Here is a 13,008-nt window from a genome sequence, read left to right on the forward strand (position 1 = left end):
ATCGGGATCGAACCCAGTTCTCCGGCGCTGCATTCGCTGTAAGGCAGCAACTCTACCACTGCGCCACCGTGCTGTCTCTTTATTCCGTTCATTTTCAGTTTAGTTTATTGTCACGTGTACTGAGGTACAGTGAAAAGCTTTTGCTGCATGCTAACCAGTCAGTGGAAAGACAAAACCTGATTACAATCGAGCTATTCATGTAAAGCCAAATGATTAGGAAGGAACTGCAGAAGCTTGGTTAAACCTGAAGATAGACGAAAAAAAGCTGGAATAACTCAGCAGGTCAGACAGAATCTGTGGAGAAAAGGAATATGTGACATTTCTGGTCGAGACCCTTCTTCAGACGGTCTCGACCTGAAACCTCACCTATTCCTTCTCTCCAGAAATGCTGACTGACCCGTTGAGTTACTCCTGCTTTTTGTGTCAAAGTCCGTTCAAAGATAGTCCAAGGGTCACCATTGAGGTAGATAGTAGTCCAGGACCGCTCTCTAGCTGCGGTAGGATGGTTCAGTAGCGTGATACAGCTGGGAAGAAACTGTTCCTGAATCTGGAGGTGTGCGTTTTCACACCTCTACATCTTTAGCCTGAGGAGAAAAGAAAGACTGGCCAGGGTGAGACTGGTCCTTGATTATGTTGCTGGCCTTGCCGAGGCAGCGTGAGGTATAACAGCCCCCAATGGTTAACGAGGAATTGAATGTTTTCCAAAGGGAAGGAGTTATGAAAGTCAATAAAAATTTACCATGACTGAAAAGCAGTGGCATTAATTCCCATCATTACATGGTGTGTATATTTCGGAAAAGGAGCATTTTGAGCCTGAAAAAATGATGTGAAACAAAAGAGGAGCTTCATACCAGAATGACCACCCATAGTCCCAGGAGTGTGGTCTCCAGTCCTCAGGTCCAAGACTCACTGTCACCTGGAACACCTGCGTGTACATCACATGAGCCACCATTCCTAGAAGTCCTAAATATCAAGAGGTAAAAGCACACACAGCAAAATCAGCAAAAAAGAACATTTAACACCAGTTTGTAAAATACGACGGAGTGTATTTGGACGCATATAATACTTTCAGTCATTAGGCCACATTCGAGCGGCACGGTGGCGCAGCGGTAGAGTTGCTGCCTCACGGCGCCAGAGACCCGGGTTTGATCCCGACTACGGGTGTTTTGTCTGCACGGAGTTTGTACGTTCTCCCCGTGACCTCCCACACTCCAAAGACGTGCAGGTTTGTAGGCTAATTGGCTTTGCAAAATTGTAAATTGTCCCTAGTGTGTGGAGAATGGTGTTAGTGTGCGCGGATTGCGGGTCGGCAAAAACCCGGTGGGCCGAAGGGCCTGTTTCCGTGCTGTATCTCTAGTCCAAACAAAACTAAATAAACCATCTGTATCGTGGGAGTTTTCAACTTGTGAATGTCACTAAGCTGCTGACCTGTGTGTCGATTTCTGCATCAGAGTTTCCTGTATCTTTGAGTACAAGGTATAAATGATTGCACGCGCATCGCTTGACATGTCCCAGATAATCCCGAGGTCAATGCATGCGGGGAGAGATTTAAAGTACACCAAGCTGTTGTATGATGGCCTTTTTCCCCTGCATTGGTACCTCAATTTAATCTCATCCTTATCATCTAAGCAGTACACAGAACATCTTTCCTGTGGCATCTTCAGTTCGTGAGGGCTGTATCCTCATGTAGATACAGCATGGGAACAGGCCCTTCGGCCCAACTCTTCCATGCCCACCATCTAAGCCAGCCCATTTGCCTGTGTTTGACCCATATCTCTCCAAACCTTTCCTATCCATGTACCTGTCCAAGTGTCTTTTATATACTATTATAATACCTGCTTCAACGACCTCCACTGGCAGCATGTTCTGTACACCCACCACACTCTGAGTGAAAAAGTTGCCCCGCAGGTTCATTTTAAAGCTTGGCCCTCTCTACTTAAACATATGCCCCTTTATTTTTAATTCCCCTTTTTTTGATGCATCATCATGTCCAATAGGTTGGTCCTATTTTTCAAACGTTGCTGGTCTCATGGTCAACATGGTGAACCAATATTTTCTTCTGGAAGCAATCTTTACTTTGATATAAATGATCAGTTTGTATCCATGCTATACTGAAGCATCAAGGTGAGGTATTTTATGTGATTAATTCCCGGGATGGCGGGACTGACATATGATGAAAGAATGCGCTTGTATTCACTGGAATTTAGAAGGATGAGAGGGACTCTTATAAAAACATTGGGACTGGACAGGATAGATGCAGGAAAAGTGTTCCCAATGTTGGAGACCTGAACCAGGGATCACAGTTTAAGAATAAGGGATAGGTCATTTAGGACTGAGATGAGAAATAACCTTTTCACCCAGAGAGTTGTGAATCTGTGGAATTCTCTGCCACAGAAGGCAGTGGAGGCCAATTCACTGGATGTTTTCAAGAGAGGGTTAGATATAGCTCTTAGGGCTAATGGAATCAAGGGATATGGGGGCCATGATCATATTGAATGCCGGTGCTGGCCCGATGGTCCGAATAGCCTCCTCCTGCACCGTTTTCTATGTTTCTATGACTGAACATCCTGTGCCAGGTTTGACCTGATGCACAGAGTGCTTCTTGACTGGTTGCATTACGCCTGGTTCAGCATCAGGAAGAAGGTACAGGAGCCTAAAAACTGTGACCACCAGCTTCAAGAATAGATTCTTCCCCAGGAACAGGTTAGGCTCTTGGACAACGGAAACCCCAAAGTCATGTGTGTGGACTCGACAAGAAGATTATGGTTATTAATTTATTGTGTTTTATTTTTATTACATTTAACCATATAACCATATAACCATATAACAATTATAGCACGGAAACAGGCCATCTTGACCCTTCTAGTCCGTGCCGAACACATAATCTCCCCTAGTCCCATATACCTGCGCTCAGACCATAACCCTCCATTCCCTTCCCATCCATATAACTATCCAATTTATTTTTAAATGATAAAAACAAACCTGCCTCCACCACCTTCACTGGAAGCTCATTCCACACAGCTACCACTCTCTGAGTAAAGAAGTCCCCCCTCATGTTACCCCTAAACTTCAGTCCCTTTATCTGCATGTATTGCATTCACAGGCCTGTGAAGTTACTGCAAGTAAGATTTTTATTATTCTGTTTTCTGTGCATGTAATTAAATACTTTTGACTCTCTTGGATCTGGGCTCAAGATCTCAATAGACATGAACTGACCCTAAGGGACTAAGGTAAATGTTAGTTCATTTCAGTATTGAGTTTGAGAGCGATTAACTTAAATCTGAAATTTGGGTCTTAAGTAAATAGAGGCAATTACCTCCATATGAAGGAGAGATTGTCTTATTAGATTGAGAAACTCTGCTAAGGCAATCTTCCCTTCATATGAAGATAATTGCCTTTATTTATTTAAGCTCCAAATTTCAGATTTAATTTAATCGCTTTCAAACGGAAAATTTAAATGAACTAATATTTGCCTTAGTCCCTCATGGTCAGTTTGGGATAATTAGAGAAATATTTCATGAATCTCAACAATTGTGATTGTAACAGTGTGGTGCAAGTGGGGCCCAGTTGGTAAAGCTGCTGCCTCGCAGCACCAGAGACCCGGGCTCGATCCTGATCTTGCGTGCTCTCTGTGTGGAGTTTGCACATTCTCCCTGTGACACATTGGCTTCCTCCAGGTGCTCTGCTTTCCTCCCACATCCCAAAGATGTGCGGGTTAGTAGGTTAATTGGCCTCTGTAAATTGCCCCCAGTGTATAGGGAGTGGATGTGAAAGTGGAATAACATAGAACTAGAGTGCGCAGATGAATGATGGTCGGCACGGACTCAGTGGGCTGAAGGGTTTGTATCCATGCTGTATTTCTAAACAGCATCTCCCAACAGTTGGGTTTTTTTTTTGCACCATCACGTCAGGGTTTTATTTCAAAGAAAGATACAGAGCATTGGAGTAACTCAGTGGGTCAGGCAGCATCTCCGGAGAACATGGACAGGGGATGTTTCGGGTCGAGACCCTTCTTCAGATTTTATCTCCACAGCTTTTGGAGGTGATACATGTTGGTCAAAAACGGAGTTAATAATGGTCCTGTCCCACGGTACGAGTTCATTCCAAGAGCTCTCCCGAGTTTGCCCTGATTCAAACTCGGAGATTTACGGTAATGGCCGCTCGTCGGTACTCGGGGCTCTCGTGGACATTTTTCAACATGTTGAAAAATCTAGACGAGTCTTCCCGAGCTTACCTGCCGTTAGCAAGTCTTCCCGAGCATCTGCCGTTAGCGTTACGAGCAGCTAAGAGAGGTCCCCGAGCTCCGATGTACCCACTACGTTCATTCTCGGTGCTTACCACGAGTTTGATTTTTTTTTTAACTCGGGAGAGCTCTTGAATGAGCTCGTATCGTGGGACAGGGCAGTCATATTATAAAACGCTTGAAGAGCTCTTCAACCATGTAAAGAAAGCTGCTCCAAATTAAACCTTTCAAGGGCTGCTTTGGTTTCAACGGGCAAACAAACACATAATTAGTAAATCAAAACCCCACTGTGTCGCGAGGGGTGATTAATGAGCAGAATGGTGTTTCACTAATTACAATAGGGGGGATGATTCAGGTCATCACTAACAAACAAAATGAAGGCAGCAATTTATCAGAAGGTGGGAGTGGACAGCAGGAGTCTGGGAAATTGTACTCTCTTGACTGTAATTCTTCTAGATGTTGAAATTGCAATCTCCCATTGGGGCTGGCTGCATCTCATTTCATCTTGGCCACGCTCCATTTCACCTGTTATCGGGAAGAAGGTACAGGAGCCTGAAAACTAAGGTCCAGGTTCAGGAGTAGCTTCTTCCCAACAGCTCTCAGGCTATTAAACGCTACAGCCTCCAAATAAGCTCCGAAATAGATTAGACTTGGGGGGCATTGTCATTGTCTTTGCATTATTAACATTTGTATATATAATATATATAAAGAGACGAGGTCAGGCGGTTGGTTATCCTTCTGCTGGTCACTTATGCTCCAACTGCCTAAAATACTTTTACAATCTACAAGATAAGTCTTCTGTAAATTGTCCCGGCTGTGGAGGATACAACTAGTGTACGGGGTGATCGCTGATAGGCGCGGACTCAGCGATGTTGGCCCACTGTATCTCTCAAATCTAAAATCTGGCTGCAGTGTGATCCATGTGCAAAAGGCACTGCAGTCACCACATGCAGACATATGTACATAACTATATATATATGTATATATATATTAATATGTATATATATCACCAAGAAGCAAAACCAATGTAAGTACATGAGGTAACTACCCTCTGCAGGTGCTTCTTCGAGCTGCAGACCATCCTGAACTGGAATTATATTGCACTCTTCTAACACCGATGTGTCTAAATCCTGGGACTGCTGACCCAACAGCGTAATGGAGTGTCCCATCAAAAGAACTGCAGTGGTTCAAGGTGGCACACCATCACCTTCTCAAGATCCATTATCAGTGGCCAATAAATGGGCGGGAGAAGGCTAAAGAATGGGGTTAGGAAAGAAAGATAGATCGGCCATGATCGAATGGTGAACTGCTGGAAATACTTGAGTCAGCGGAACAAGGGTCTTTGATCTGAAATGATTAACCCTGTTTCTCCTTCCACATATGCCCCCTGAGTTGGTGAAATGCTTCCAGCTATTTCAGTGTTTGTTTCAGGCTTCTGGCATCTGCATTTTCATCTCGGAGGCTTGACCTTATCGATCCATTCTACTGGCCTGCTGTAGATTTCCACTGGACCACAGCCAAAAGCCCGGCTATATTTAGTTCATGTCTACCTCCAGCACTCTTGGGACTGATAAGCAATATTTCACTTTCATTTCCATTTAGAGAAGCCAATGTACAGGAGGAGTATAAGATTACTGTTTGTTCTGCGTTCAATTACATTGTAAGACAGCAGATGTATCAGTCTCATGGTGGTTGACACATCTGCGTGTGTTTTCATGATTGCATTATTCATTCTGATGACTTTGAGCTTTGCTTTTGAACAATACCACTAATTGACTGTTTCGTGAAAAGAATTTTCAGCTGTTTCTAGTGCAAATTGCTCAGTACAAACTGCTGCTGAAAAATGAGGGCGCACCGCTGATTTATAAAACCCATATCTACTTTGGCGTATTTGATTCTCGGATAGATTTTTTAATTTAAATACGAACAATGGCTCAGTGCTGAAGTTGCTGCCTAACGCCCCTGTTCCACTTAGGAAACCTGAACGGAAACCTCTGGAGACTTTGCGCCCCACCCAAGGTTTCCGTGCGGTTCCCGGAGGTTTTGCCAGTCTCCCTACCTGCTTCCACTACCTGCAACCTCCGGCAACCACCTGCAACCTCCGGGAACCGCACGGAAACCTTGGGTGGGGCGCAAAGTCTCCTGAGGTTTCCGTTCAGGTTTCCTAAGTGGGACAGGGGCATTACAGCGCCAGAGACCCGTGTTCAATCCTGGCCATGGGTGTGTCCGTACGGAGTTTGTATGTTCTCCCTGTGACCGGGTGGGTTTTCTCCGGGTGCTCCGGTTTCCTCCCACATTCCAAAGAAGTGCAGGTTTGTAGGTTAATTGGCTTTTGTAAATTGTCTCTAGTGTGTGGAATAGAACTAGTGTACGGGGTGAACAGGGTGGCTCAGTGGACCTGCTTCCGCTGTCCCCATCCCCATCCCCATTCTTTCTTATCGAGAATCTTTTGCTCTGCCCTCAATAAAATAAAATCAAAGGCTCTGCTGCAACCTTCCTTTACGATTGCCATCGAGGGAGTGCAGAGACGGTTCACCAGACTGATTCCTGGGATGTCAGGACTGTCTTATGAAGAAAGACTGGATAGACTTGGTTTATACTCTCTAGAATTTAGAAGATTGAGAGGGGATCTTATAGAAACTTACAAAATTCTTAAGGGTTTGGACAGGCTAGATGCAGGAAGATTGTTCCCGATGTTGGGGAAGTCGAGGACAAGGGGTCACAGCTTGAGGATAAAGGGGAAATCCTTTAAAACCGAGATGAGAAGAACTTTTTTCACGCAGAGAGTAGTGAATCTCTGGAACTCTCTGCCACAGAGGGTAGTTGAGGCCACTTCATTGGCTATATTTAAGAGGGAGTTAGATGTGGCTTGTGGCTAAGGGGATCAGGGGGTATGGAGAGAAGGCAGGTACGGGATACTGAGTTGGATGATCAGCCATGATCTATTGAATGGCGGTGCAGGCTCGAAGGGCCGAATGGCCTACTCCTGCACCTAATTTCTATGTTTCTATGTTTCTATGATAGAAAGCGCCAAAGAATCACTACTCTCCAAGAGAAAAAAATTTACATCTTAAAGGGGTGACCCTTATTTAAAACAATGACCCCCCACCTTTGATTATGGCTGATCATCAAAAATCAGTACCCCGTTCCTGCTTTCTTCCCATATCCCGTTAGCCCAAAGAGCTATATCTAACTTGGGTCACTGGTGCTGTAAGGCAGCATTTGCCTACTTCTGCGCCACCATGCTGCCCTCGTTCTATGCTCTATGTTTTATGCTTTGACGGTGTGCAAGCTTTGAAGAGGTGGCTAATCTATTCACCCCTCAGTCACAGAAACCCATCCTCTGTTCTCTTTGCTACTCAAGCCTGTGCTATTTTCGCTTCTGTTATTTTTCCTCAGCTTCTCATGTCAGGCATGGGAGTTCGTCAACCAAGTACATGGGATTTAAATCTGTAACAAAAATGATCATTATCTGGTGTTACAAACCATTTCAATGACTCGAACCTTGGCTGATATGAAATGGAAGCAGCAGGAAAGGTGAAATTCTGCAGCACCATGTATCTTAACGTGTTAGGATAATTAGTTTTAAAGTGCAGGAATAATTTGCTTCATTTTTCTGTTTGTATCAAATGTTTTTAATGTAATTGAAAGGCTCCCGCCCTATTATCCAAAGCAAGCCACAGAACATGCTGTATTACAAGGGAAGCTATACAGGCTGCACAATGCCACCATCTGTTACAAGGACCTCTATAGAATTACACAGAAGATGCAGCTTTGAAAGGAGGCAGTATCAGGAACAGCCACTCTCTGCGTGGAGATTGTGCTTCACCTGAGGACGGACAGACTAGATAGGGGTGTCACGGTAGCTCAGCGGTAGAGCTACTGCCTCACAGAGGGAATTGAGCAACGAGATCTCCTCAACTTGGTAAAACAAAGCCCACATCAAAATTTAGTCACTACTCTACTCACTCCGACCTGTGCGAGATAACCACTGATGAGGTGTTTGCACAGTAATCGACCAGAACCAGAACCAGCGGCAGAGACCCTGGTTCAATCCTAACTATGGGTGCTTGTCTGTACGGAGTGTGTACGTTCTTCCCGTTACCTGCGTGGGCTTTCTCCGAAATGTTCGGTTTCACCTCACGCTGCAAAGAACCGTACAGGTTTGCAGGTTAATTGGCTTGGTGTGGAATGTAAAATTGTCCCAGCGTGTGTTAATATGCGGGGATCGCCGGTTGGTGCAGTCTCAGTGGGCCGAAGGGACTGTTCTAACACTGTTTCTCTAAACTAAACTAAAAAATGGAATCACACTGTTATTAAGTCGGGTTTAGAAGAATGAGAGGAGATCTTATTGAACCTGATAAAACTCTGACTGGGCTTGACAGACTGACCATTGGCAGGGACTTTCCTCTGTTAGGGGATCTAGAAAGAGGGGTCACCGTCTCAGGATATGGAGTTCGACATAAAGGAATGTGACGAGAAGATTTTTTTCACGTCATTTTAAATGAGGTGTTAATGGCCAATCCAAACATATCTGCTGTTAATTCCCAATAATCAATACCAGACTGCAGTGCCTGATGAGAGTTAGGAAACAATGTTTAACATTTCAAAACACATCTTGGCTATTTACTGAAGATTGGAAAAATATTTTTTAGATGAGATATGATTATGAAATGAATGTAAAATAAATTAGTCAATGCAGCATTGAAGGTGAATGAAGCTCATGAGGTTATTGATTCACAACGAGAGTAATTATCGCGTGTTCATACAAGGAGAAAATGTTTGTGGGATCCTTGCACAGTAGGTACTGGACAGGGTAATCATATGCAGGATACAAAGATTAGTTTAGTTTAGTTTAGTTTAGTTTAGAAATACAGTGGAAACAAGCCCTTTGGTTCACTGAGTCTGCGCCAACCAGCGATCCCTGTACACTAGTTTATCCTCCAAGGGGAACTTACAGAAGCCAATTAACCTACGAACCTGCACGTCTTTGGAATGTGGGAATAATCCAGAGCACCCGGAGAAAGGGGATTTAGTTTAGCTTAGAGATACGACGCAGAAACAAGCCCTTTGACCCACATTAACACCATTCTACACACACTAGAAACAATTTATAATTTTAACAAAGCTAATTAACCTACAAACCTGTACGTCTTTGGAGTTTGGGAGGAAACCGGAGCACCTGGGGAAAACCCACACGGTCCAAAACCCAAATTCCATACAGACAGCACCTGTTATCGGGATCAAAGCAGGATCTCTGGTGCTGTACGGCCACAACTATACTGCTGCGCCACTGTACGCCTTCTTAAAGAGCTTCAAAAAAACTTAGGATTTAAGATATTATATTTGTAACTGTTATTCAATTAAAACCAATTACTTAGCTCAGTGCCTCATTTTAAAATTAGCATGTCCTAATTTCCCTCAGTAATTCCTTCGAACCTCTGTTTGTGGTTCACCTTCACACACAATCTTGCTGCTCTTTTCCATATTCTCAGCAATGCTTTTCTTATCCAGGGGAGTGATATAAAAATTGATTCGATGTTTCTGATAGAGAATCTGAAATAAATCCTGAATGCCTGTGGGCGGAGAGTTGGGGTTTGGTTAGTTGGACGGAAGTTTTCGAAAAGGGAAATTTGACTTACCTGAAAGAACGGTGAAGACTGCAGCAAACGCGTTCAGTTTGAGGCCATCAATCATGTTGCTCGAATGGAAGAGCTCCAGGCACATCAGGCTGAACCCAACTACTAAGAGCACGATATATAAAACTTCGGAGATGAGTGCCAACCAGAGAACACCTGTAACACAGGAAGCACAGGCTTCAGAAACCGGGCCTGAAACTACACATAGGTTTCAAGAACAAACAGTTGTCTTCTGATGGAAGGAAGGCCTAACGATATAATTGTTATCTACATGCAGAATACTAAGATAGATATTGCCGCAATAATCGCCACCATAATGGATGAATATTGCCACAACATAAAATAAAAGTGAGCAAAACATATTGTAAAGTGGAGTCACTTTGGAAGGAACGGATAAGATATTTTCATAAATATTATACAGGTACTTAAATAAAATTGCATAGAACATAGAACGGTAGGTGGCAGGAACAGGCTTTTTGGCCCATAAATGTTTTCAATCAATCAAACATAATGCCAAGACAATCTCTTACCTGCCTGCACATGATCCTTATCCCTCCATTCCATGCACATCCATGGGCCTATCAAGGAGTCTCTTAAGTGCCATTGTGGCATCTGCCCCCACTATTAGTCAGCATGTTACAGGCTCTGTACAAAAAACAACTTGCCTTGCACATCATTTAAAATCAGGATGCATCACTGCTTCTTTTGGCAACAGCTCTGCCCAAGACCACAAGAAATTGCTGAGAGTTGTGGATGTAGCCCAGACTATCACACAAACCAGCCCCCCTCCACCCCTCCCCAATCAATTATTGACTCCATCTACACCACACACTGTCTCAGCAACCAACACAATCAAGGACCATTTCCCCCTTGGTCATTCCCTCTTCTCCTCTCGGCCGTTGGGTAGAAGATACAAAAGCTTGAAAGCCTGTCCCACCAGCTTGAGGAACAGCTTCTTCCCCGAGGTCCTCAGGTCCTTCCATAAGCAATGGTGCACATCCGATCTTCCAACCTACCTCACGGCAGATCTTGCACTTTTGTTTTTTAATGTGCACCTTCTCTGTAAATATAATACAATAACGCCGCAAGACTATAATCTGCACTCTGGTATTTTTCTCTTTGCACTACCTGTACTTGTACATGGCTTAATTGTACTCAAGTACAGTATGATTTGACTGGATAGCATGCAAACCCTTTCACTGTATCATGGTACACTTATATAGTACACAATAATACAAAAAATCAATACCAATTCCAAATTCTAAATTGAATTGATTCTAAATCATATATTAATTCCAGTAAAGTTTAAAGAACTTAATTACTTTAGACTGATCTCTGTTATATTATAATGTTTTTGACATCTGTGACAAAATTGATATTTAAAATTAAATTATCTTGACTGCGTTACACAAATCCAGTCAGGTTCTGATTTTCCGCTAAATAGCTCGCTCATTCTTTCCGCTGCCCGCATGTGACTCAGTGTTAGTCAAGCAAATGAAGGCCACATCGCACTGCATTACTATGTTAAGCTTGCACTTCATTTTTCAAGATAAAAGTGCCTACCTCCCCCATCCAATGTTAGTTGCCCAACAGGCTGTAACTCCCAGTTTCCACTAGTGGGAAAAGCTAGGACCAGAGGACAAAGCCTCAGAATAAAATGACATACCTTTAGAATGGAGATGGAAGAATTTCTTTAGTCAGAGGGTGGTGAATCTGTTGAATTCATTGTCACAGAAGGCTGTAGTGGTCAGAAATTGGGGTATTTTTAAGGTGGAGATTGGCAGATTCCTGATTAGTAAAGGTGACAGGGGTTATGGGGCGAAGGCAGGAGAATGGGGTTGAGAGGGAGAGATAGATCAGCCATGTTTGAATGGCGGAGTAGACTTGAGGGGCAGAGTGGCCTAATTCTGCTCCTATGACTTATATGAACTGTGGAGGCTCACAGCGCCAGTGGTAGATCTCACAGCATCACAATCCTTCATATTGAAGAGTGACACAAAAAGCTGGAGTAACTTAGCGGGTCAGGCAGGATCTCTGGAGAAAAGGAATAGGTGACGTTTCAGGTCGAGACCCTTCTTTAGACCCTCTCGATCCGAAACGTCACCTATTCCTTTCCTCCTAGAGATGCTGCCTGACCCACCGAGTTACTCTGGCTTTTTGTGTCTAACTTCAGCATCAGCAGAATCAATCCACATGATCCTTCACAGTCTGCTTTAATCCTCACAATCTATTATCAATCCTTCATATGATCGTTGCTTCTGCTGGCAGCAAGCAGAATGGAGCTAAATATACAACCAGCAATGTAACAGTTCAGTGCAGGTTAATTAAGTGTCGGGGATATGATAGTTCCACTGAAAGGGTAACGGACTACCAAAGAGTAATATACTTATTTCTTAACCTTATTTCACTCGACATCGACACATTTCCTCCATCTTTTAGATGGTGGCTAATGATTTAAAGTAACATCATGTGGCTCTTTAAATCCTGTTGGCTGGATACTCCCGAGATGGTTTGCTTGATTAAGTTGCTCCTTGCATGTTACTTGATTAATCAAACTTCAGCTACAATCACTTGCTACTCCACTCCAGCCATCATGTATTTCTCATGCTGATTGAGAAGTCCAATTTACCACCATCAGAAACTTAATTGCTGATTCTACACGGTGCAAATCTTCCTCAAGACTTTGAATTACCATACAGCCATGCTACAAAAAAGGCACCAAGACACACTCCCCGCGGCTAGCGCCCCAAAGTCGATCCCCGACAAGCTCCGTGATGTTAAGTCCGCAGTCTCCCGCGGTGGAGCTCTCGAAGTTGGTCTCTAGCAAAACCCGCCAACTCCTCGATGTTAGGCTGCAGTGCGGACAGAGTTACGATACGGAAAAACATTGCATCTCCGTCGAGGAAAGAGATTAGAAAAAGTCACCCCCAAATTCCTCCCACCCCCCCGAACATAAAACAAGCTAAAGAACACTAAAAACAAACATTTAACACAAAGAAACAAACAAACACCAAAGCAGGAAGGGACAGACAGACTGTCAGCGAGGCAACCACTCTTGGCGACACCCAGTCTTCTAAGTAAGACAATTATGTAAGTCCGGTACTGGCATGCTGCGTGGTCAGTGTA

At 43.8% G+C, this 13,008-nt stretch overlaps 1 protein-coding gene across 1 annotated transcript in view; it reads right to left on the reverse strand.

The window, feature by feature from the left end:
- gsg1l (gsg1-like) overlaps positions 1 to 13,008 on the reverse strand; it is a 133,895-nt gene that overhangs the window by 23,794 nt on the left and 97,093 nt on the right. The window contains exons 4-5 of the mRNA XM_055651222.1: positions 9,886 to 10,038; positions 852 to 963 (exon numbers count right to left, since the gene is read on the reverse strand). Coding sequence (XP_055507197.1) covers positions 852 to 963; positions 9,886 to 10,038 — 265 coding nt within the window. The remainder of the gene's footprint in view (positions 1 to 851; positions 964 to 9,885; positions 10,039 to 13,008) is intronic.

Source organism: Leucoraja erinacea, chromosome 20 (assembly GCF_028641065.1).
Source record: "Leucoraja erinacea ecotype New England chromosome 20, Leri_hhj_1, whole genome shotgun sequence".
NCBI classification, from domain to species: Eukaryota; Metazoa; Chordata; class Chondrichthyes; order Rajiformes; family Rajidae; genus Leucoraja; species Leucoraja erinaceus.